Source organism: Triticum urartu, chromosome 6A (genome assembly GCF_056163025.1).
Source record: "Triticum urartu cultivar PI428250 chromosome 6A, HENAU_Tu73, whole genome shotgun sequence".
NCBI lineage: Eukaryota > Viridiplantae > Streptophyta > Magnoliopsida > Poales > Poaceae > Triticum > Triticum urartu.
Genome location: NC_141878.1, coordinates 18,917,718 through 18,943,111, shown reverse-complemented (window position 1 = coordinate 18,943,111; position 25,394 = coordinate 18,917,718). Strand labels below are relative to the sequence as shown.

Below are 25,394 nucleotides of genomic sequence, written 5' to 3'. Positions count from 1 at the left end.
CCTCCTCTCAGCCGGGAAGCCGCAGTGCCTGTGCGACACCGCTACCCTCGCTGACTGCGGCGTCAAGTTTGATGACGCGACGCCGCCGGTCCTCTATCTGGTCATCTGGTCCTATTCTCTGCCGGGATTCGTTTATTGGGAGCACCACGTCGACATGGCCGCACGAGCGGGGAGGAGCAGCCGCGAGGAATAGTTTTCTTTATTTCCCTTCTTATTATCTTGTACTATAAGACGATGTATCTATATGCATCTGGCCAGATTCGATTAGTATCATCTTGTCCTTGTTCTTCTCATAGTGTTGCTGGTGCTAGTTTCTATCTTGTTCCTCATGGTGTAATTGCTCGCCATAAGCAACCTCTACGCACCTCATGTCCCGGTGATCGCTCAAACTACAACAACTAGCAATTGTTCAGGTAGTTTTTCCAGAATGCGTTGGTCAACTTGGAAGTACATCGATCGTACATGAGATATATACTGTTTCTTCTAGCAAAAATTCAATTTGATGGCTGGGATTGGAACAGTGGGTGGGTAAAGTATGGAGGGATTATCCTAAGATTTCCTGCACTCTTGATTGCAGTCCAAATCACACGAACCCTCCGCAATTGTCTTCCGAACTACTCCCTCTGTACTATAATATAAGATGGTTTTGAAAACTTGCAAAACGATCTTATATTATGGGAAGGAGGGAGTAAAGCCAAAGCAAACGACCCAGATAGAAACAATGTCTGTAGGTGATCGTTTCATTCTTGTGACAACAACCAGGTAAGCATGAATACAGCAAAATTCAGATATGTAGTTCAGAGAAAGCATGCATGCATGCATGCAGCAAAATTCAGTCAACCAGCTGCTTTTACATACTCCCTAGCTCTAGCTTATCCTTGATGGCAAGGCGCCGTAGCTCATCCTTGATGGCGCCCTAGCTTATCACTGACATACTCCCTAGCTCATCCGTAATACGACTGTTCTTCATATGGCATCTCTGTTCCAAATTAAAAGGAATAAAAAAACAGAACAAGGATCGATCAGGGCGAAGGTAACTATGTACCACAAGATCAAGAAAATTGACAAGACAAGTAGTAGTATGAAGGCAGCCAAATGCTATGCTGCACTCAATGAAATAACTGCTCAAGCAATGAAGATTAAATGCACTGCTATCCCAAACCAACAAAAAAACTCCTTGTATATCGACTGAACAGTAAATTAAAACAATGTTCATGGATGGTAAAGGTCACCCACGTAGCGTGTTTTCAGGCCGGAGTATACACTTGCCATGCAAGACGAAACAATGTTGGTTATCATTGTATCTGCACCAGAAAACATACACCAGCACAACTATCCCGGCGTAAACTACACGATCCTGAGTTAGCTCTGTGTGAGCAGTAGCACTTCATCACAGAGGGATGGATAGCTGATTTCATATCACAGTAACATTCTATTAGAAACAAGTATTGACAATCTCACACAGAATAACTCGAGTCAAGGTTCATAGTTCAAAGCCAACTTTACTCGATGGCTGAAAGTTCAGATGATGTAAATTTCTAACCCCTCCCTCTCTAATCTCCCTTAAATATCCACAATGACATACTCAACTTGCTAACCATCCCATGCAAAACTCGAAAGGTTCTCCTCTACAGTAACCCAAGAAAATAACAACAGTGAGTCGTGACGGCATGGATTCTTCTGTAGTGTTTCTAAATCATCTTATGGGTATTAAAAGAATCTTATGGGTAAAATGTCCTAGAATAATCAATCACATACTTAGCACTATCCCCAAATTATACTGAACATTATGATGGTAGATGAACCATAAACAGAAGCCATGGAAGATTGCAGTGTGGCAATGCCAATTATTTGCACAACCAATCGATTATGATGGTGCAACAAAGCTAAAAATTTCAGCTTTAAAGCACATGGCAAAACAAAGCAGCAACATATATAGAAAAGGAGATTAACATTATGCACATTGCAAAGCTTTTGTAACCTACACAAAAGCAATATGCAGACCATATAAAGGCGCAAAAAGCAAACCTTGCAGGATCATCCTTGAGTGCAGGAAATGCTGGAGGCCAGATCATCATAACAGAATAGATATCGCCCAAATATGCACCCTCTTCTGTCACCTCATAGACTTTACGCAGTGTCCTGCACTTGACATCCAAGTGGAGGGCGCATCGACCCATCTCCAAGAACACAAACTCAGCATTGTCCCCCACACTTTTTATTCGGAGAGAAGCATTGGAACCTAACATACTCAGACTAGCTAACATCTCACGCAAACAAATGGTGTCCACTAGCAACCAGTCGCCTTCCTTGTGGAGCCATAGGCGAATTTGAAGCTCCTTGACATGGATAAGGTATACACCAGCGGCATCAGCACGTGACAAGCTGGTACTTCGCTCGCCAACGCCACCACGATCCACCCCTTGTGGGAGCTGAATTTCGGAGAAACTCAAGGACGTCAAATCCAAGACATTAATTTTGCTCCGGTCAACTGCAATATAGATCTTATTGTCGACAAGCACGGGTCCTTCATCCGGCCGACTAAGATCGAGCTTGCCATCTACGGGCAAATTACGATGCATGCACCAGACACCATCCTTCAACATATATACTTGTACCTCATCTTCCCTCTCCCTGGTATACGGCACCAACATGTACAAGTAAGACATGTAGGAATTTTTGGTGTCTTCCAAAACATTATATACTACATTTATTTGGTTGATGAATTAAATCATACGGAATTGGTGTATGAATGATTGGTACAAATATTTGCAATTGAACTTGAGGAAATTTACTCAAGGAGCTGGGTACAAACTATGCTGGAATACAGTGTGTATATGTACACTGAAATTATTTGCCTGGGCACAGTATATGTTTGGAATTGGCTAGGCTATTTACAGGTTCAGCTCTGTAGATTGATAAGTCTACACGTTTAAATAGGAATCATATACTATTTAAACGTGGCATATATCTCACATATATGTGCTTAGGGATAAGAAGGAATTTGACTCGGAAAATAATCGGTTATGATCGTGGTTGGTTAATTCGATTAGGAGTCTAACTGAATTCTATCCGGATACGGATTTGAATTTTCAGGAATATGAGTATAAATATGTCCCTACCCTCTAGCCTCATATACGCATTGTGAGCTGCACCACGGACTTGGCGGAGGAATTAGAGGGTAGGCAAACATGCTCATGCTATGTTATTTTCAACATTGGCGTAGCAGATTGCAACGAGTTTTGACGGTCGTACAATATCTTTTTATTTGAGATAGGAATAAGGACGTCAAACTTTTGTATTTTTCCTGAAAACAAACTTCCGCTGCGTACTCTTGCCATATCCGCCAAGGAAGCAATCGATCTCGTCAACACAGCTCGCCCAAACCTCGCAACGCCCAACCTCGCCGCCTCCTGCGACTTCTCGCGGCCGCCGGTCCGACGTCCCCGACCGCGGCCGCCGCTTCGCCGTCCCCGCCCGCGGCCGCCGTCTCCGCCATAACCGCCGGCTCGCCGTCACACAGCTGGGACCTCTGACCTGCTGAATCGCGGCTGCTCCACATCCTCTGCACAGAGAAGTCACCAAGCCACACGAGCTGCTGTTGGGTACTCGGAACCTGCAGGTTACGGACTTTTTGTTCCTGCTGCTGCTACAGATTGATTTCTGGAATTTTGCTACGGTAATCACCCTTCCCAATGGCTTCCAACAGTGTGTTTGCTGAATTACTTAGGTCCTGTAAATTGGATGGTTCAAATTTTACTGTCTGGAAGAGGAAGATTATGTTTCTCCTCACTGCTGAAAATATTGATTATATCATAACTCAGTCTAAGCCGACCCAACCATCCGCTGAAGCTGAGGATGAGGAGAAGGAAAACTACCGTGAGGAAATTACTCAGTGGACTAAGGACAATAAAAAGGCTAGAGTGTTTATGCTTGGATCTATGTCTGATTCTCTAGCCGGAGAATATGAACCAGAGGAATCAGCTCGCAAAATAATGAGGAGATTGGAAAAGGACTTTGGGGAAGTTTCACTTATCAAAGTTCTTAGCTTGGTGAATCAATTTTTGACTGCGAAGATGACAGAAACCACAGCTGTTAGTGCACATCTGAATAAATTATGTGTGTTAGTAGAGGAACTAAAGAATGCTGGATACCCTTTCCTGAAGAAGTTCAAGTCATGGTTGCTCTTAACTCTTTGCCAAACTCTTGGGAACAATTCAAAATATCCTTTTGTCATACTGAGCGGGTGCTGAACATGAGGACGCTTAGGCATCATCTACTCATGGAAGAAGACAGGAAGTCCACACAAGGGAAAGAAAGAAGGTCTCACATGATGAACTACACCTTGGTGAGGACAAGTCTTCAGGCAAGAGGAATTGGCAAAAGAGGAAATATGGGACAGATTTGAGGGATAAAATAAATCAAAAGCGTGATAGGAGTGATTACAATGGAAGAAACTCAAATCAGAAGGTTGACAAGAGGAAATTTAATTGCCATAATTGTGGTGAACAAGGACACTTCAGATCTGAGTGCACTAAGAAGAGGAAGCCAGATGATAAGAAGTATAACAACAACCAGTCCAAGCATCAGGATAATAGAAGGGGAAATTCTTCACCTGATGGTATGTCACATGTTTTTGTATGTTCAGAATCTCTATTTACAACTTCCTTGTCAAATAGTTGGGTGGTTGATTCTGGCTCCACCTCACACATTGCAAGAGATAGGAATTCTTTCTGTTCATTTAGACCAATACAAAAGGGAACTAGATTTATTTATCTAGGAACAACATCAAAGGCAGATATACTAGGAATTGGGGACTATAATCTAAAACTCCCAAGTGGAGGAATATTACTCCTTAAGAATACTGTATTTGCTCCAGATATGAGGAAAAATCTCATATCGGTATCTAGACTAGAATCTGCAGGCTTTGATGTTAACTTTGGCAATGGGAAGGTTAAAATATTGCTAAAAGGAAAATTAATACAATCAGGGAGCCGTGTAGAAGGCCTCTATTATATTGAAGATATTTCCGATATTGATGCTTTGGACAGTTTAGTTGCTGAAAACCACTCCATTGTGAGGAATATAGCCGGAAATGACAATTGTTCCGAATCCTACCTATGGCATTTAAGGCTAGGACATATATCAAAGAACAGGATTAAAAGATTGATATCCAATATGTTTATACATATCTCTCACCTCATACACTTTAGACAGTGTCATGCACTTGATATCCAAGTGGAGTGCGTTGTGACCCAAATCCAAGACCACAAACTCAGCATTGTCCCCCACATGTTTCATTCGAGGAGAAACAATGCAATCCCTCAAACTAGGACACATCTCAGACAAACAAATGGTGTCCACCAGCAACCATACATTCCCCTTGTGGAGCCAGACATGAAGTTGAAGCTCTTCGACATGGATGAGGTATACACCAGCAGCACTGTCAGCCCGTGACAGCATGGGGTTTCCCAGGCCATGCTCAACCCCTTGTGGTAGATGAACTGTTGAGAGCCTCGAGGCCGCGAAATCCAAGACAACAATTTCTCTCCTCGGCAGCTGGCACATAGATTTTATTGTCGACAAGCACAGCTTTTCGATCTGACCGCGGATGAGGGATCTGGTCAATGATTAAGCTATGCATGCACCAGACACCATGTCGCAACATATATACTCGCACCTCATGTTTCCTCTCTGCGGTATACAGCATCAGCACGTAAGTGGGACAAACCGTCGCCTTCTTCTTTGGACAGGATTGCATTGTAAAAACCAGAGCGATGTTGGTCGCATGGGAAAGGTGGGATGATGTCCATGCCTCTCTCGGGGAAAAGCAAGCTGTGCACTCCAAATATGTATCCGCCATCGTCGTCGTCTCGGCTGATGAGCATGCTGCCGTTCCGGCAGTCAAAGATGCGGATTGATGCGCTGTAGTCGGTGTTCAAGATTGAAGTCGCACGGCTTATGACGCCGGCGAGCTCTGGGGTCTGAGGCAGCAAAGGGACGAAGCGAGGGGCGGTCGGAGGCACTGTCCAATCCTCTTCGAAGACGTAGAAGCCGAGGAGGCGGGGTGGGTGGAGCTCGCGGAAGCGGCGGAGGAACTTACGGCCGGAGGCTTGGTGGAGCCAGCGTCTGCAGACGGCAGCGGCGCGGACGAGCGTCGTGGGGAGGCCGACGCGCAGGAGGATCTCGGTGAGGAGGTTGTCGTCGTCGAGCACCTTCGCTACCGCCGGCGGCGGCGTGTGGTCTTCCATTTCGTTCGGAGTTAGTTTCCGTGGGGTTTGGGAAAGGATATCGAGAGGCACTAGCAGGAGCTGCACGAGGGCAAAAAGCTGATTCCTCGTCTTCCTGGGCCTGCTCTGGCAGTTACGGCCCATGGCATCTATACCGAGCATGCTACATTTAGCAAAAGATTATGGTTTTCCCTAAAAAAAGCAAAAGATTATGGTTGGACTCAACAAAAAAAGAATAAGACTAGGGCCGCGCTACCCGTGGGCGTGGGCCGGCGGATCTTTCTAAAAGATCCGCCGCCTCGACAACTTTTTTAACACAGTATAGACGCAAGCACTCATATACACGTGCATACACTCACCCTTATAAATGCACACACGCATACCCAACCCCTATGAGCACCTCCGAAAGACTGAGCCGGCATATCATCTTGAAATTTACGAAGTCATCGTAGTTATCTCGTCGTTGACGGGAACGTCTCCTCCCACTGAATGCGCATCACCGAAAATCTTGAAATAAATCTAGGAATAAATGCGAGCATCAGGATTTGAACCCTAGTGGGGCGAGGATACCACAGTCCCTCTAACCATCCGGTTCGCGCCTCGGCAACTATCAGTTGTACAACTATCCATCATCCAACGCCATTCTTATTATTGCAAGGAGGGTAGTGTTGAGGAAATACTTCGCAACAAAGCATACGTTGCAGAAATCTTTTCCGACATAGGTGATGTTGCAGGGTTTTTTCATCGCTATTTTTGCAACATGGGTGTTGTTGCGAAAACCAAATTGCAACACAGACAATGTTGCAAAAATATTTGTTATTTTTTCGTCTTCATTTATTTTACAACAAGGGTGTTGTTACGGAAGGCAATTTTGCAACACACATGATGTTGCCATGTCACATAAAGGAGGCGGCGGATCACTCGCATGCGATCCGTCGGGTGAAGGCAAGAGTTTTCCATAAGACTATGGTCTAAATAAAAGTAAAACATTCCATTTCTCTAAAATAAATAGCAAAAGATTTAGTACCTTTAAATGGAAAATAGTAGTCCCCAAAAAAGCCAAAAAATGTCCAATTCTAAAAAGAAACCAAAAACATTTTGTGCCTATGTGGCGCAGAATGCCCTCCCCACTGCTTACGTGTTTACAACATTGGTCATGTTGCAAACAGCCGAGCGTAACACATGTCGTGCTGCGACCGACCAGCTAGCCATGGCGTTCCCAGCCGCAGCGGTGCTTCCCAATCCGCAACACACTGACCACGTCGTGAAGGTTTATTCACAGGTCAGCCTCCATCTCCACGGAGAAACATAGACTCCTTTGCCTCCACGCCACCACCCGTATTCCTTCTCAGTCAGGTCTAAGGTTTGTGGTTGGAGCGGAGAAGATATCAACCGGCGATGGATGCACTGATGGGTCGGAGCAGGCCTAGGTAGGAAGGGAGGTGACGGAAGGGGCGAGGGTGGGTGCAACAGTGATGAGGGAGACAAGGTCGGTGGTGGGTGGTGGCGGCGGCCATATTGGAGTGAATTGGGCAGAGGCTTATGAGGGAGATGACTAGGTGGGCTGGGCGACGGGGAGAAGTGCGCTACAGTGTTCTGCTCCACGCGAGCTCGTCGGGTGACACGACAGACGGCAAAGGTTGGCGGTGCGGAATGGGTCCATGGAGGTTAAGGAAGAGTTGAAAGATGCTTTTGCAAGATGGGGTACTATTACAATTGCACCTCTTGTTGCAAATGGCGACAAATACGTCGCGAGGTGGAGATGCTTTTTTGCCACAAGGGTCTTGTTTCAATTGCAACAAGGCTCTTGTTGCAACATGCTTCTGGAACAAGGATCCATTGCAATTCCAATAATGAATATGGTGCGAGTGTGTGCCAAACAACATTTAACTTTGATGTGGACATAAAGAAGATTGCAATGCTTCTTTAAATGTGGAGTTCCGTCGATATGCGAAATAGGTGCATACTGCTGTACTTGCTTGGCATGCCATGTTTGTTTGTGTTTGTGCTTCAACCGTAGAGTGTATGTTCATCATATCGTTTACCTCTTTCTAGCTTTGCATCTTCCCTATAGCTTCCGTTAACGTTATGAAGTGAGCTAATTTCGTCTGATGACACTTCTGAAGTTTGGATAAACAATCTTCTTCAATGTAGGATACCCCACAAGGATGATCATTCCCTTGGATACTATTACTAGTTTTGATTTCTAGATGTCTTGATGCTATCATTTGGTCTCGTTACCTACCACACTCTTCAAGCGTCCCAATTGCCAGGATATAGGAGAATCGGACGATATATTTCTCGAAACAAACAAAAAGGAAAAGAAAGGCCTTTAACCTCCACTACCTAGCAAAACCTTTTGATTGGCTATGTTACCTCTTACTCAGCCCCTCCTATAGCTTTGCTAGTTGCAGGTGAAGGTGTTTCCATGTAACAACATGGATATTTTTGGGATATCATTAGTATTATGCTTAATTGTTTATTCTTGACTATATACTTGTCTAGGGGTGGAAGGCTCAGACCTATGCCCTGGTGAATTGTCCGACTCTAGTCAACCTTAGTTACTGAGAGGTGGTTATTGTATTCCTTGATTATCACATCCTACCGTGTGTGGAGTAATACGCCCCCCTTGAACTTCTTTATCTAGAGTTGAACTCTTCTAGAGGACCCAACATTGGTACTACCATTTGAAAACATAAACTTGCATAGAGAGTTGCTAGCACCAAGGTATTTTCAAAACAACTTGGGCCAGGGTGCAGAAAGCGTAGGTCCGCACTAAGAAGTAGCCAGGGCCGGCCACCACGGGAATCTGGTTTGGCTAGCTGGAAACTTTACCCATCCGGCTGGGACCAGATCTAGAGATATGTTCGGCTCTGATTCGGGTGTCGACCCACCGGGAGGTCCTTCTTGATTAGTTTGGCATTAGCTAGAGGAACTTGTTACCTCCAAACTTCCAAATCATATTCGTGTTTACATGGTGGTTCCATCGGTCCATGTACTAGGAGGACCGAGGTATGCATGCTGAATCTATAATGGAGAGTTAGAGTCCTCATGCAGGGTTAAATCTTTCGAAAAGTCATGTCCGTGGTTATGGATAATTTGGAACTTCATAATACCAGTGGTAGACAACTTGAACAAAAACCACGGCATCCACAACTCGGAAAGCTATATTTAAATGTAGTTTACAATGACATTATTTTTGCTACGTACTCTCTTCGTTCCATACTTATATTTATATTTCATAGAGGTAGTACTACTATTAAGATGTTGTAACAGTAATAGTTGTGCACTGGTTTTTCTGCTATATTGACTTGCTTTTATGCATGGGAAGATAGTGACGTGGTGTCTATTTTTACCTACTTCTCGTACACATGGCGGTTGCGATCGAAACAGTGGTCGTAATATTCAATGCCACTGATGGATTACTACATACGAATTGTTAGACGATTATAGAAGATCACCTATGTCAACATGTGGAAACTCACACGAGCCTTCCAAAGACACCACTCGATCTACTTGTTCCCCCCGCAGAGGATCCTTATAGTACCAGGGACGGATTCAATTTGGTGGAAACAAATGATTATATCCTAAGTAATCGTGTCAACTCTGTCATCCCTTGGTGTATTGTAGCTTGAGCCTGACGCACGCACAGATAGTCAGACCACGGCTACCTTTCATGTACTTTTCCTTAATGTTCTTGTTGGAGTGGGTCGAGATCGACGGCGTGCTTGTAGAGAAGCACATTAACTTTGTTTCTAATACCATCTAGGATTCTTGGGACTTTAATTATTGTCATCGACTCATGTCCTGGCTTTGTTTTCAAATGTTGGTTGGGCTAAAGAATCGTTTGTGGCTTATGTGAGCTGCATTTGAGAAATGCTCTCGACATTGGGTTGCTAATATTAAAAGGGAGGATATACAGTTTTGTGACTTTTTGGCTCACGGTAAGGTCCTTTCATACATGGCCTCTATATGGTCTTATCTTTTGTGATCTTCTTACCCTTGATTCTGGTTGCAACTAGCAAAAGAGAAGTCTGTTGTGTTGCAGGCTTCCACTGAAAACCTGAAGCTAGCATGTCACGTGACCAATACACCCCACCGGCAGCAATACATGTTCATTGCGCTCATATCCCGATGAATGTGATCAATCAAATAGCAACTAGTAATGGTTAAGGTAATTCTTTCAGAATTAACTGAAACAAAAGTTCAATTTGATGGCTCCGAAGAGTGGTGGGTAAATTAAGGAGTGGCTGCCATCAGCACTAACTATGTCTCAAGATTTCATGCACTCCTGCTTTTAGTGAAGTGTTCATATGTCGAATAACACGAATGTGCTCGTAACAATGGTAGCATGTTTGTTCAGTAGCATGTCTTCTGAACTAAAGCGAAACCAAGCAACAGCACTGAAGGATGGATGGAACCATTTTTGTAGGTGATCGTTTCATTCTTTTGACAGAGACCTCCTATATATGGTTTCTGCAACAGCCAGGCAAGCATGCAAACAGCAAAATTCAGACATGGTGTTCAGTTAGTTCAGAGAAAGCATGCATGCAGCAAAATTCAGTCAACTGAACTCTTTCCTGGTAAGGCTTAAGTGGATGACAACACGTCAAGGCAGGCAGCGACTTCTACTCTCCGGGAAAATAAAATAATTCATTGCACTAGATCTTTTGAAGTCTCAAAACCAAGTACGGAGAAGAAACCAAGCAACCCAATGTACTGCCTTTTACTTAAGCCTGAAGGATAAAAGATGGAACGGCGTTCAGTACTACTGGTGACCAGGAAATGCAGCTCAGCTCATCTTTGACTGCACCCGCCATAGCTTACCACTGACATATGTACATACCATCCAGCAACTCCCAGTTATAGGCCTGTTCTTCACATGACATCTCTGTTCCATAAAAAAGGAGAAACAAAACAAGGATCAGTTCGGACGAAGGTAACTAACTATGCACCAGACGATCTAGAAAATTGACAAAACAAGTAGTAGAACGACGGCAGACAAATGTTACGCGGCACTCAAACAATGCAGATTAAGTGCTCTGCTATCCCAAACCAACATATTTTTCTTCCTTGTATATGGCCTGAACAGTGAAGCTGGTCATGGAAGGTAAAGGCCACCCAAGTACCAGGTTTTCAGACTGGAGTATATACTTGCGATGCAGGACCGGAGTATCTCGATTACAATAGTACCCGACTCAGAGAAAACATGCACTAGCAAATGTGTACCGGTGTAAACTACACAAACCAGAGTTAAGCTCTGTGTGAGCAGTAGCATGCTTCATCATAGAGAAATGGAAAACTGATTTATATCTAAATAACATTCTATAAGAAACAATTATGGACAATCTCACACAAAATAACTCGACTTCATACAATGTATTATGACTATGAGAAATGGAGATGACAGAAACGAACTTCCATACTTCCAATTGGTAACCCATCGCTCTCTAAATTCCCTTTCAATATCCACATTGTCATTCTCAACCCAGTTGACCATTAACCCACATGTATCGGACACCATCATCCTACCGTACAAAACTCCCCCCTCTATGGTAATCCAAAAAACAACTACAATTCAAACCACATTAAAAAAGAGTAGAGTATCATCTTATGGGTACAAAAAGCATCTCAAATGGTGCTGGACTAGTGTATCTAAAATGGCCACCATTCCACAGTTTATACTAAATAGTGGAAAGGTTGATGAACCATTAACAAAAGCCTTGGAGGATTATGAGTGTGGCAATGCAAACTGTTTCCATAACTAATCTATTATGATGGTGCAATGATCTAAGCTACGAATTTCAACTGTAAAGCACATGGCAAAACAAAGCAGCAGCATAGAAAAAACAAGATTAACACAATGCACATTGCAAAGCTTTGCAACCTCAACAAAAGCAGTACGAAAATGATCTAAGGGAGCAAAAGGCAAACCTTGCAGTTGCAGGATCATCCTTGAGCGCAGGGAACGTTGGAGGCCATATCATCATAAAAGGATGTATATCACCCAAATATTGATCCTCTTTAGTCACCTCATATACTTTACGCAGTGTCCTGCACTTGATATCCAGGAAGAGTGCGTATTGCGACATCATCTCCAGCAACACAAACTCGGCATTGTCCCCCACCTGTTTTATCTGGAGAGAAGCATTGCCATCCAGCATACTCAAACCAGCTAACATGTCACGCAAGCAAATGCTGTCCACTAGCAACCAGTCGCCCCCCTTGTGGAGCCAGATACGAAGTTCAAGCTCTTTGACATTGATAAGGTATACACCAGCAGCATCGTCTGCCCGTGACAAGATGGTGTTTCTCGCGACATGCTCGACCCCTTGTGGGAGCTGAATCGTTGAGAACGTCGAGGCCGTCAAATCCAAGACAACAACGTCGCTCTTGCCGGCTGGCATATAGATCTTATTGGCAACAAGCACGGCTTCCAAATCCGACTGCGGAGGAGGGATCTGGCCTATGGTCAAGCTATGCATAACCCAAACACCATCTTGCAACATATAGACGTACGCTGTATGTTTCCTGTCCACAGTAGACTGCATCGACACGTAGAAGTAGAACACACCGTCGCCTTCTTTGGAGAGAATTCCAGAGTATGTGTAGGAGCTTCCGAACCGGAGTCGGGGGAATGGGAACCCCGGTAAGACGACGCTGCCTCTCTGGGGCCACAGCAGGCTATGCGCCTGGAGTGTCGACCGGGTTTGGTCGTGGTCGTGGCGCTCGTGCCTCATGAGCAGACTGCCGTTCCGGCAGTCCATGATGGAGCTCGGCGCGCCGTGTTCTCTCAGGTAGGCGCCCAGGCTGGAGCCCGCGCGGCGGGTCACCGCGGTGAGCTCCGGCGGCTGAGGCGGAACCTGGACGAACTGCGGGACGGTCGGCGCCGCCGAACAGTCCACCTCGACAACGTAGAACCCGAGGAGGCGGCGCGGGTGCCGCTCGCGGAACCGGCGGAGGAGTTCGCGGCGGGAGGCACGGTGGAGCCAGCGCCGGCAGACGGCCGCGGCGCGGACGAGAGTGGTGGGGAGGCCGACCCGGAGGACGATCTCGGCGAGGAGGTCGTCGTCGTCGAACACCTTGGATACGGACGGCGGCGGCGGCGCAGTCGACTCTCCGTCAATTTTGGCGGCGCGGATGAGGATCTCGGCGAGGATTCCGTGGTCGTCGAGCACCTTGGATGCCGCCGGCTGCGGCAGACCGCCCTCCATTTCGGCCGGAGTTGGGGTTTGGGAAAGGGGGTCGAGAAATGCTCGGGCTGGGCAGGAGGTGCACGAATGGGAAGAAATAACCGATCGAAGCCTGCTCTGGCAGTTTAGGCCCATCGAAGCCCAAACCACATAACATGCATCTTTCATGAGCAATGCTACGTCAACGGGCTGGCAACGGGATTTTACGGGGCTGAGAATACGTGGCAGTTTTTGGTTGGTTATTAGTGAAGGAAGGTTTGGGGAGTAGAAGGATTTTGTTTTTCATGCCGAGTACTACATTTGACATTTATGTTTACTGCCAATGTGAGCCCTTCAAGATAATGTTAGATAATGAACATGCATGGCAATTACTATTTTGTTGGATCGATGGTGGCCAAATAAAGTATGGAATGTGCAAGCCGACATGAGCGCTCTCGGTCTCGGTCTCGCGCACGCAACCTGCCTCGCCCCGTCCACCTACCACCGTAGCCACCAGATCCGGCAGATCCCGCCGACGAACCCCGCACGCCGGCGCGCCGCAGCCTCCTCATCGGTCACGCTGACTCCTCCCCCTCGGCCGTTAGTTGTATTGGCTTCTCCCCCACACCCGTTGGCTCGCTATGGAGAGGAGGGGGGAGGGGACGCGATACGACGGGGAAGAGATGGCGGAGGAGATGCATCGCGCGCGTATGAGGAGGACGATGCGGCTTCCTCTTAGGGGGGACTCGAAGATCAAGCTAGTCACACGGATCTGCGTGGAGGCATCGGAGGAAGAGATGGAGCGGATGATGGTGGGGGAAGAGATTTCACCAGAGGATGTGATTGCGTGGGCGCGCGCGGAGATGAGCTCACCCTCGTCGGCGAGCAGAGTCAAGTGGAGGGCGTTCTGGTCTCTCCAACCCTTTCTCCCATGAGCTTGGGCGGCGAGATCTCGAATCCCCCATGCCTCCAGCAATCTGGCTGGGACCTTGGTACGCCGCTCAAGTTGGCGGCTGACCCCGGGTTTCGAGTGATGGCAGATGGGGTGAATTCCCGACAGCACTCTGCGGCGATCATGGCCTTGCCGGAGAAGACGCTGGTTGCCAAGGTCGGAGAGATACTCTGCTTTGCAGATGGGGCGCCGTACAAGGCCTCACTCGTCAGTGAGAAAGTTAGACGAAGGTGCGACCCGAAGCAAAAGGCAGCGGAGCGTGCTGAGGTGGAGGAGCCACGTGAGGGAGAAGGAGATGCCATCAGGGCCTACTTTGGGCAGCTGTGGGGGGAGACGCGGCCACAAACCCTAATCCCCCCTCGATCCTAGTCTGGATCGAGAAATCCCTCCTCCGCCGCCGCTCCTTCACCGCGGCAGACTGCCACCCCGCCTGCGATCAGGATCAACACCTCCCCTCAGTGCCCACCATCTCAATTTCTGCAAGTGAGTGGAGAGGAGAACAGCCCAATTTCTCAGATCTGATCGCGATGGCTGATGCTCAGGGCCGTGGTCGAGGGCGAGGTAGACGCGACCCGAACAGGAACCAGCGGGGAGGCGATGACCATCTTGATCAAGCTGATCATGGAGGGGGCGGGCAGAACCAGTGGGCGCCGCAGCAGTTTGGCCCCCCGCAACAGCAATTCCCCTTCGGATTTGGCTTTCAAGGTGCCCCTCCCCCATGGTACCAGGGGCCGTTCCTGCAGCCGCCTCCGATGATGAACTAGTGGGGAGCACCAGGCAATTGGGGTCCAAATCATATGCAAAATCAAAGCTGCAGCAACAAGGAGGAGGCCCCGGGCAACAATTCCAAGGGCAAGCACCACCCCAGATGCAAATGCAAGGAAGTCAGGGGACAAGCTTCCTTGATGCAGTCAACAGTAGATAACAACAGAGAGAACAACAATCAGACTCAACAACAGAAGAAGAAGCAGCCACAGAACAAAAACAAGAATGCTAACAAGGCTAAGGATTCTACTGGAGGTGACTACAGTGATGTTACTTGCTACACATGTGGAGAGCCTGGGCACCATAAGGCCCAGTGCCCAAAGCCCCCCTCATGTTTTATTTGCAAGATGGTGACACACAAGGTAGAGGACTGTCCAGTCAAAAAGAAGTCTAGGAATTGTGCTAAGTATGTGGGCAGTGTAGCTTCAGGTTTAGGGTTCTTCAAGATTGATGTCCCAGATGTCAATGACCAACATGTAGGGAACAAGAAAAATGTTGGGATTGTTTACATAGAAGCTGGGCAGGTCACCAAGGAAGAACTGGCCCATAACTTCTCTGTAATATACAAAACCAATTGGCCATGGCACATCAGGATGCTAGCTAGCTGGACTTTCCTTGTCAAATTCCCCCCTCATATCCCTGTAGCAATAGTTGCTGGATACCCCAACTTTGGACTACCTGAAATTGAGGGAGTTTCTGTCAATGTTGAGGTGTGGAAAGGAGAGATGGAATTTCATGCTGAACTCCAGTCTGTTTGGCTTCAGTTAAGAGGAGTGGCTCCAGCATGGGCAGAATGGTCAGTTCTAGAGCAAATTGCTTCTGTTCTGGGAACCTTGATTGATGTGGACTGGCAGGGAAACTTCAAATCTTTCTTTGAGGTGGTTAGAATCAAAATCAGATGCAAAGACTTTACCAAAATTCCTACTGAAAGAATCTTTGGTATAGGAGACAAGCTGTATAAGATCAAAATAGTTGTGGAACCACCAGTAGAGGACCTTGAACAAGATGATCTTCTGGATGAAGACACTGAGAAGAACAAAGAAAAAGAATCACTGAACAACACCAACAGTGATGATGGGGCTGGAGGCTCTCACCACACTGCAAAAAATTCCTCATCTCAATCTGGGGGAAATGGTTCTACCTCTAGAACTCCTCACCAAACTAAGCAAAATGTTCTGGCCTACTTACAGCAACTCCAGGACCCCATTTCCTTAGATGAAAGCTTCAAGATGCTGCAAGAGATGGAGATTGGAGATGAGGATGAGGAGGATAACATCAGCTTGCTTGAAGAACAAGCTGAGGTGGTAGTAGAAAGTGAATCCCTAGAAGAGGTGATTTTCAGCCCCAGTCTTGCCACAAACACAACTCATGCCTCACCCATACTACAAAAATGGGGACCAGTTCAGGCACAAAGAAAGAGCTCCAGGATTGACATTGGTGGGAGAACAATCATGGAGATTGCCATGGGGTCAAAGAAGGTCCAGAACCTAGAAGAGCCTAAAGGTAAACACAAATGTACAATTAAGAAAAATTACTTTGAGAATTTTCATGATCCTGCATTTATTTCTGTAGCTAGAATGGTGGGAGTAGAGATTGATGTGCAGAAAGAAAGTTATGCTTCAATAGTCTCTAAGAACAAAATTCCTAAAGGGCCTGCAGGGCCTATCCGCATAGAAAATAGCATAGCTCAAGGAGATAGCATAACTGGGGACAAGGTTCATAACACTTTAGGAAAAGATAGTGTAGAAAAAATAGACTCCCTGGGTAAGCCTGTTGGGCTTGAAAACCAAAAAGTTGGCTTAGATTCTCCTGTTACACCTGTGGGGTTAAACAGGACCTCTAATGCTGCTGATGACCAGAGTATTATCTGGTCCAAAATCTCCAAACATAGGCGGGGCAAGCACCCCAAGAGAGTACTCTTTTAAATGAATTGTTTATTTTGGAATATCAGGGGTATCACTACCCCAGGGAAGAAGCCTTGTATTGTAGATACCTTGACTAAAACAAATGCTAGTATAGTTGCTTTCCAGGAAACTAAGAAAGAAGAGCTTACTGCTGCATTTCTTAAGTCCATTAGTGGGAATAAGAATTTTATCTGGCACCATCTCCCTGCTGTAGGCACTGTTGGTGGTATCTTGGTTGGTGTGGATGCAGATATTTTTGAGGTCCTCCAATGGAGCTCTCTGAATTACTCTGTGTCCTGCAACCTGAAAGTTAAAGCTAATGGGACCTGCTTTAGAGTGATAGCTGTTTATGGGTCTCCATATGATGAGGGAAAAGATGCTTTTATCTCTGAACTTCATAGCCTCTTTGTGGATGACCAAATGCCCACTCTCACAGGAGGAGATTTTAATCTAGTTAGGTATCAGCAAGATAAGAGTAATGGTAACATTAATCATCTCTGGGCTGATAAATTTAATGCCTGGGTAGAAATTTGGAGCCTTCTAGAAATTAGGATGTCAGGTAGGAAGTTCACTTGGGCTAATAACCAAGAGAATAACATCATGACTACCATAGATAGGATCTTCTGCAGCACTGAGCTGGAAGCTATGTTCCCTCTATGTACCTCCCAAGCCCTCCCTAGAACTGGGAGTGACCATACTCCCCTTCTATGGGATTCAGGGTTGGGGAGCAGTACTAGAGGCTCCAGTTTCAAATTTGAAAAATGGTGGCTGCTCCATAAAGATTTTAAGGACTTGGCCATCAAAAACTGGACTGCTCCAGTCAAGAAGGGCAAACCAATAGATGTCTGGCAAGAAAAAGTTAGAAGATTCAGAAAATTCTCCAAAGGGTGGAGTAAAAATGTAGAAGCAGAGATTAGGAAGCTGAAAACTGCCCTCACTGAAACAACTTGTCTCTCTGATGTTGACACTGCTAGGATGCAGAATATTCTAAAAGAACTTAGATATATCTGGATTAAAGAGGAAACCAAGGCTAGACAAAGATCTAGAGATAGAGATATATTAGAGGGAGACAGGAATACCAAATACTTTAATGCTGTAGCCAACCAAAGGAGAAGAAAGACTCTTATTCATTCTCTAGCTGGCCCTGATGGTCCTACCTCAGACACCAGAGAGATGATTAAAATAGCCTCTGATTTTTATAAAGATCTTTTTAAGAATGAAGGTAGAGGAGGATTCAATTTAAGACAAGACTTTTTCTCTGTTGAGGAGAAAATATCTGAGAATGATAATGAATATCTCCAAGCTCCATTTTCTGAAAAAGAGGTGAAGGATGCCATTTTTGGTTCATACTCTGAAGGGGCCCCTGGACCAGATGGCTTGTCCTTTCTTTTTCTTCAGGAATTTTGGGAAGTTATCAAGCAGGATGTTATGGCTTTGTTTGATGACTTCCATGCAGGGAAACTTGATATATATAGATTAAATTTTGCTATGATTACTCTCATTCCTAAGGAAGAAGATGCTACGGATATGAGGAAATTTAGACCCATTAGTTTGCTGAACTGTATTTTTAAGGTTTTTACCAAGGTTTTAACTAATAGGCTTGCCACTCTCATGAATTTCCTTACTTCCAGTAACCAATCAACTTTCATAAAAGGGAGATACATCCTTGAAAGTGTAGTGACAGCTCATGAAGTTTTACATTCTACTTTCCACTCTGATAATTCAGGACTAGTGCTAAAGTTAGATTATGAGAAAGCATTTGATAAAGTTAATCTGGATTTATTGATGGAGATTCTCCAAAAAAGAAATTTTGGTCCTGTTTGGACCAAATGGATCTATCAAATTACTCATATGGGCTCTGTGGGAGTCAAGGTCAATGGGGTTGATAGTGACTTCTTTGTAACCAACAAAGGACTAAGACAAGGAGATCCTATATCTCCTTTACTTTTTAATATTGTGGTAGATGTGCTAACTAGAATGCTCATTAAAGCAGCTTCTCACAACCTGATTAAATGGCTTTGTTCTAATCTTATCCCCGGTGGAGGGATATGTCTGCAATATGCAGATGACACTATCCTCTTCATGGATAAGGATGAATCTAAGGCTGCTAACTTGAAAATGATTTTGACTTGCTTTGAGAGAGTATCAGGTATGAGAATCAATTATACTAAAAGTGAACTCATTCCATTAGGAGTTGAGGGAGGAGAGCTAAGTAACTTCATGAATACCTTTGGATGTACTGCTGGTACATTTCCAATAAAATATCTAGGGATTCCTTTACATTATGACAAGCTGAGGAGGGAAGACATCCAGCCTCTTATTGATAAGATTTTAAATAGGATGGCTAGCTGGAGGGGAAAACTACTGTCCTACCCGGCTAGAATAACTCTCATTAAAGCTTGTCTAGCTAGTATCCCCATTTATTTACTGTCCTTCTTTAAGTTCCCTAAATGGGCCCTAGATCTGATTAATAGTCAACTAGCTCATTGCCTTTGGAGTGACTTTGAGGGGAACAGGAAACTCCACCTGGCCAACTGGCACCTAGTTTGTATGAAGAAAGAACATGGAGGGCTTGGGATCCCCAATGTCACGGATCTTAACCTGTGTTTATTGGGCAGTTGGGTCAAGAGATACGCCCAAGATGAGGGTAAAATTTGGAAATCAATTGTAGACAACAAGTATATTAGGAATGCTCCTAATATTTTTGCATGTAGACCACAAGCCTCCTCAAATTTTTGGAAAGGGGTTATGTGGGCTGCCAAGGCCCTTAAGTTTGGCTACAGATGGGTAGTGGGAAATGGTAGGAAAATTAGATTTTGGGAGGATATCTGGTTTGGAACCTCCCCTCTCTCAGTTCAATTTTGGCCTTTATACTCTATTTGTCATCAACAATGTGTGACAGTTTCTGAAGTTTGGGATGGGAGCAACATTAAGCTTACTTTTAGGAGAATTTTCACCCCTGTCATGATGGAGGAGTGGTACTCCCTTGAACAAATCATAAAGGAGACTGTGCTCAAAGCAGATGATGATGCTATGGTCTGGCAGTATGAATCCAAAGGGGTCTATTCTTCTAGCTCACTTTATGCCATCATCAATTTTAGGGGTGTGAAGCCTATCTACATCCCTTCTATTTGGTCCATTGTTGTGCCCCCCAGAATCTAGGTTTTTCTCCGGCTCCTGGCGCATAACAAACTTATGACTAAGAACAATTTACTTAAAAGGGGCATAGATAGGAACCCCGACTGTCTTTTTTGTTCTGAATAGGAAACTGTAAACCACTTGTTTTTTGACTGTGTGGTTGCAAAGAACATCTGGGATGCAGTCTCCTCATTTCTTTCCATAGAAGTAGGATCTAGTTATTATTCCATAGCCAAATTTTGGCCTGCCAACAAGAAACATAAAGTACTTAATGCCTTTTGTGCTTGTGTCTTGTGGTGCCTGTGGAAAACCAGAAATAAACATGTTTTTGATAATGAAGTCTGGTCTGATATTAAACAGATCTGGTGGCTGGTCTGGAAGACCCTCAAGAGGTGGATGATTCTGTACTCCGAGGACTCACTTGAGAAAATGCAGGGGATACTACATTGGATATCCTGCATACTCAAAAGCCCACTCCAATTGACTCTGGGGTGAAGAGGAACCTGATGGGCACTGGAGGTGCCACTCATGACTCTTCTTATCCCAAGCTTGGTTCTGGGGCTTGTAAAGGTGGGTTCCAGAGTACTGACTCTTCAAGGCCAAGTGATCCGTCATAAAAAAAAAACTGCTCAGGCGATTTCGAGCCCTGCATCGCCTCTCGACTGGCCTGGCACACCAACTCAACCCCTCAAGAAGATGAAAGGGGGACTCGTGGAGCATATCAAGGAGGTCCGCGAGATGCTCGCTGCAGAAGACATGAGGGTTCGAGCCGGTGCAGGAGGAATGAGGATCACTTTGCTGTAGTGTTTCATCGGTTAAGTTCAGTGTCATGAAAGTCGGATCCTCGATCCTGTAATAGGCTGCAGGCCTTTTTTGTTCCCCCGTACTGTTTTATTTTCTTGCTCTTTGAGAACATGCGTTTTGAGGCATGTTTGGATGTTAGACCGATGTGGTTTCATTTATTCACAATGAATGGAACCGGGGGGGCTCCAAACTCCCCTGATGATCTAAAAAAAATGGTGGCCAAATATCCATAGACACACCTAGATACTAAGATTAGAAGCTATGGAGCATTGGTGCAATGATATATCGAATGAATGAAATTGATCTACTTCCCATAACAATAGTGAGATAATAAACAAATCAATTTTACCCTTAACAAGGAAATTCAAGAAAGTAAAAACATACACAAGTTTGTTATCAATAGGCTAATCTCATCCCTTCTCGCCATTCATCCATCTAACGCACACCATTTCTTATGTTGTTCTCACATTGTTACCTGTCCAAGATTAGACTAAAGAAAAAGGATGTAATATGCACACATAGATACTCAAACGATTAATGTTGCAACCAATAGGTTAGACATTCAGCTCATCAACGAAAGATATTCGAAGAATTACATAGAAGGTCAAATCATGCATAATAGCTCATATGGTCTAAAGAATGAAGTCAATAGAAAGATGACTGTCGGTGTCAAAACCGGCGGATCTCGGGTAGGGGGTCTCGAACTGTGCGTCTAGGCCGGATGGTAACAGGAGGCAGGGGACACGATGTTTTACCCAGGTTCGGACCCTCTTGATGGAGGTAAAACCCTACGTCCTGCTTGATTAATATTGATGATATGGGTAGTACACGAGTAGATCTACCACGAGATCAGAGAGGCTAAACCCTAGAAGCTAGCCTATGGTATGATTGTATGTTGTGATTGTTGTCCTACGGACTAAAACTCTTCGGTTTATATAGACACCGGAGAGGGTTAGGGTTACACAAGGTCGGTTACAAAGGAGGAGACATCCATATACGTATTGCCTAGCTTGCCTTCCACGCCAAGTAGAGTCCCATCCGGACACGACACGAAGTCTTGAATCTTGTATCTTCATAGTCTAACAGTCCGGCCAATGGAGATAGTCCGGCCGTCCGGAGACCCCCTAATCCAGGACTCCCTCAGTAGCCCCTGAACCAGGCTTCAATGACGATGAGTCCGGCACGCAGTATTGTTTTCGGCATTGCAAGGCGGGTTCCTTCTCTGAATACAACACGGAAGAATTTGAATACGAGGATAGTGCCTGACCCTGCAAAATAAGTTCCACATTCCACCGCAGAGAGAATAATATTTTCGCAGATCTAATTTGCTGGCTTGTTTTGGCAGCACGGCGTTATGTCATGGCCCGGTGATTATTCGAACCGTTTCTTTTAACCAGCTCCACACATAATGCGAGGCGGTTTCTTGACACGTCTTGTCGAAGCGGAGATCGTGTTCCCCCAATTACGAGATTCTCATTAATGCGGTCGTGGGTAACCCAACCGTGTCTAGGACTCCTAGATTATAGGCAAGTCCCAAACGGCTATGGAGAGGACGCTTGATATTCACCCTCTTTATAAGGGAGCAAGGTTTTCGCTTTTTCCCTCTCGTGCTTAATCAAACCCTTCCCCCGCCTCGGGTTCTAACACCCAAAGCCTAGGTTAGGTGCTCCGGATCTTCAATCATGTCCGGATCCAGCCTTCAAGGCCGATGGATGCCCTCCTCCGTTACGGAAGAGGACATCAAGAAGTTGAGGGAGGCCAGATACCTGACCGCCGAGGTTTCGCATCGGCTGCCTGCTTGAGGGCAGATCGTCCCTACTCCCGAACCCAACGAGAACGCCGTGTTCGTCTCCCACTTCCTCCGAGGTCTAGGCCTCACTCTGGATCCTTTCATCAGGGGTTTGATATTCTATTACGGGCTAGATTTCCACGATCTAGCTTCGGACTCCTTTCTCCACATCTCGACATTTATTGTCGTGTGTGAGGCCTTCCTCCGCGTTACCCCTCACTTCGGCCTATGGCTCAAGACCTTTGAAGTAAAGCCGAAGATGATCGAGGGGCAACATGCAGCGTGCGGAGGTGCATCAATAGGCAAGATGGCAGGAGTTCCATGGCCGAAAGGTTCCTTTCCAGAGGTGTCCAAATTATGGCAACGGGAGTGGTTTTACGTCACGGCTCCCAGAAGTGCCAAGTGGGCGGCTGCCCCCACTTTCTACTCGGGCCCCCCACCACAACTGATGTCATGGATTAGCAGAGGTTTGAGCTGGGGTCCAGCCAAGGACGTGCCTATACTGCAAGGCCGCATCCGAGATCTCTTCGAGGGAGATTTTAATTTGGCTGTGGTAATACAAGTTATGCTGGTTCGTCAAGTCCAGCCTTGCAGACACCGGCCCCTTCGCTTGTGGGAGTTCAACCCAGAGGGACTGCGTGCCATTCAAAGTTTCCTCGGCCTGACGCATGAGGAGATGTACAAGGCATTCTTTGGACCTCAAGTAGAGTGTCCGGATATTACCGAGGACGTGGGCCTGAGCAGTAACCGCGCCGCCGAACAAGTAAGAAATCCTCTGTCCGAACACACTGTCTTTTATTCGTCACGAAGTTATTTCTGAGAGTTCGCTTTTTGACCAGGACTGGCTAACAAAGGCGAAGATGATTCGGTGTTTGGCCCCCCTCCCTGAGGGTTTGGAAAATCCGGTATTGGAAAAGATGCTCGAGGTCGCACCTTGCCCGGAGCCCTCGAAGGAAGATACAGGGGGGGATAATACGGGCGGACGCGGGCCCCCATCGCTGCCCGTTCCAACCGAGGGAATGAGCGTCTCCACGATGGAGGAAAACCGGGGGAGGAAAAGGATTGCTTCCGAGGATCCGGAAGCCGAAGCCTCCGAACGGGAGAAGAAGTCTCCCACAGAGGGTCCTGCCTCGGGGGGTGCTTTTGCCACACAAAGTCTGCGGGGGGATCAGCCCTCCAACGAGTCGTAAGTGATCCAAAATACTTTAATAGTAAAGGTATGCTATCTTTTTTTCTGAGAAAATAACCACCGCATATATCTCGCAGTTCGGGCCTTAGCCCCTCTCGGATGAGCTCGTCTTCGGGGGATCTTCTTCCAGAGATGATGGAGAATGAAACGCCTTGAGCGGACTCCTCCGCTCAAGAAGCGGGCGACCCCGAAGTGTCGTCACGGAGGGCCTCTCCGGATCCGGTGAGGCCAGAAGATAATCCCATAGACCCCCGAAGTCCCCAGCGTCCGGCTCCCGAAGAGAGCAGACAAAAGAGTTCGGCACCGTCTGGTGTGCGGTCGGACATTCTGAGGGAGTTGGTGGGGCGAGCGGCCATCTCAGAAGAACACCGTATGCTGATGGGTACGGTGATGGAGAGAATCTCGTCCGCCGAAGGCGGATTACATGAAGCCTTTATGAGTCTACTGACAGGCTTTGAGGTACGTGAGATAATATGTGATAGTACTGCACATGTTAGGTGTGCCATGTGTAGATAGTAGCCCCTGAGACTCTGGTTGTCATCGAGAACGGCGGCGAACAGAGGATCATATTCCTAGGCAATAACCAGACTGCCCCTATGTGCAGGTGGTGGAAGCTCCGGTGGCTAGCCGGACTAGTGAGTTTGCCAAATTAAAACGGCAACTGGATGCGGCATACGCCAACATCGAGCTTGTTAACAAGAGGCTTGACGAGGCACAGGGTAAGTGTTATTATCTGGTGAACGCCACATAGTAAGAGCAGCATGATGCAAGTATCTTTAATATGTTGTGATTGCAGATGGAGCTGCCACCGTGGAAGCCTTGCGGGCAGAACTTGCCCGAGCCAAGGAACAAACGAGGATTAGTAATGCCGCTGCTTTGAAGGCGACCGAAGAGTTGAAAGCCGAGAAGGCCGCACATTGCGAGAGCCAGGAGAAGATGGCCAAGATGGCCGTAGAATTAAAAGACACTGCCGACCGTTTCCTGGTCCTTGAAAAAGAAAACCAGGCGAAGGCAACGGACCTTGAGAAGGCCACAGCGGCGGACAAAGACACCCGTTCTGCTATGAGATCGAAGAAGGAGGAGCTGCGGGAGGCCGGGGATATTGTGGCTGGGAAACCCTTCATGTTATGGAGGAGGTTCGGAGATCCACGGTATGCCCCTCTGGATCGGCTGTGGAGTTTGGCAGATGCGTATATGAATTTGGCGGCGAGCGCTGCCGATGCGGCCAAGTACTTCCAAGGTCAGACAGATCGTGAAGTGGACAAGCTGTTCTGGTCGCAATTCCACGTTCCAGAGCGTCCGCTTTCATTGACTGACCACCTAGCCGAATGGGCCGAACTGAATAGGTTGTCCGGACTCGCCATGAGGTCTGTTGTGGATCAGCTATGGCCAGAAAAGCCAAAGCCGAACAGCTATTTCAGCTTAGTGCAGCAGTTCCTTGGTGCGGTGCC

At 46.3% G+C, this 25,394-nt stretch overlaps 2 protein-coding genes and 1 pseudogene across 2 annotated transcripts; 1 reads left to right on the top strand and 2 right to left on the bottom strand.

The window, feature by feature from the left end:
* Nucleotides 1–1,867: 1,867 nt before the first annotated feature.
* On the bottom strand, nt 1,868–6,270 carry LOC147963307 (uncharacterized; annotated as a pseudogene).
* Nucleotides 6,271–10,785: 4,515 nt separating this feature from the next.
* On the bottom strand, nt 10,786–13,496 carry LOC147963306 (uncharacterized). The gene is made up of 2 exons (XM_087527717.1): nt 12,165–13,496; nt 10,786–11,121 (listed from the first exon to the last, which is right to left on the bottom strand). Exons 1-2 carry the CDS (start codon nt 13,442–13,444, stop codon nt 11,109–11,111), a joined length of 1,293 nt encoding a protein of 430 aa, XP_087383843.1. The 5' UTR covers nt 13,445–13,496; the 3' UTR covers nt 10,786–11,108.
* A 1,909-nt stretch (nt 13,497–15,405) lies between these two features.
* Nucleotides 15,406–21,160, top strand: LOC147963305 (uncharacterized). The gene is made up of 2 exons (XM_087528007.1): nt 15,406–16,622; nt 20,522–21,160. Exons 1-2 carry the CDS (start codon nt 15,467–15,469, stop codon nt 20,584–20,586), a joined length of 1,221 nt encoding a protein of 406 aa, XP_087384133.1. The 5' UTR covers nt 15,406–15,466; the 3' UTR covers nt 20,587–21,160.
* Nucleotides 21,161–25,394: the final 4,234 nt, after the last annotated feature.

Coding starts and splice junctions, on each gene's coding strand:
- LOC147963306 (XM_087527717.1), bottom strand. CDS start 13,444: ATGGAGGGCGGTCTGCCGCAGCCGGCGGCATCCAAGGTGCTCGACGAC.
- LOC147963305 (XM_087528007.1), top strand. CDS start 15,467: ATGGTGACACACAAGGTAGAGGACTGTCCAGTCAAAAAGAAGTCTAGG. Junction 16,623..20,521: donor GAACCTAGAAGAGCCTAAAG/GTAAACACAAAT, acceptor GATATTAAACAG/ATCTGGTGGCTGGTCTGGAA.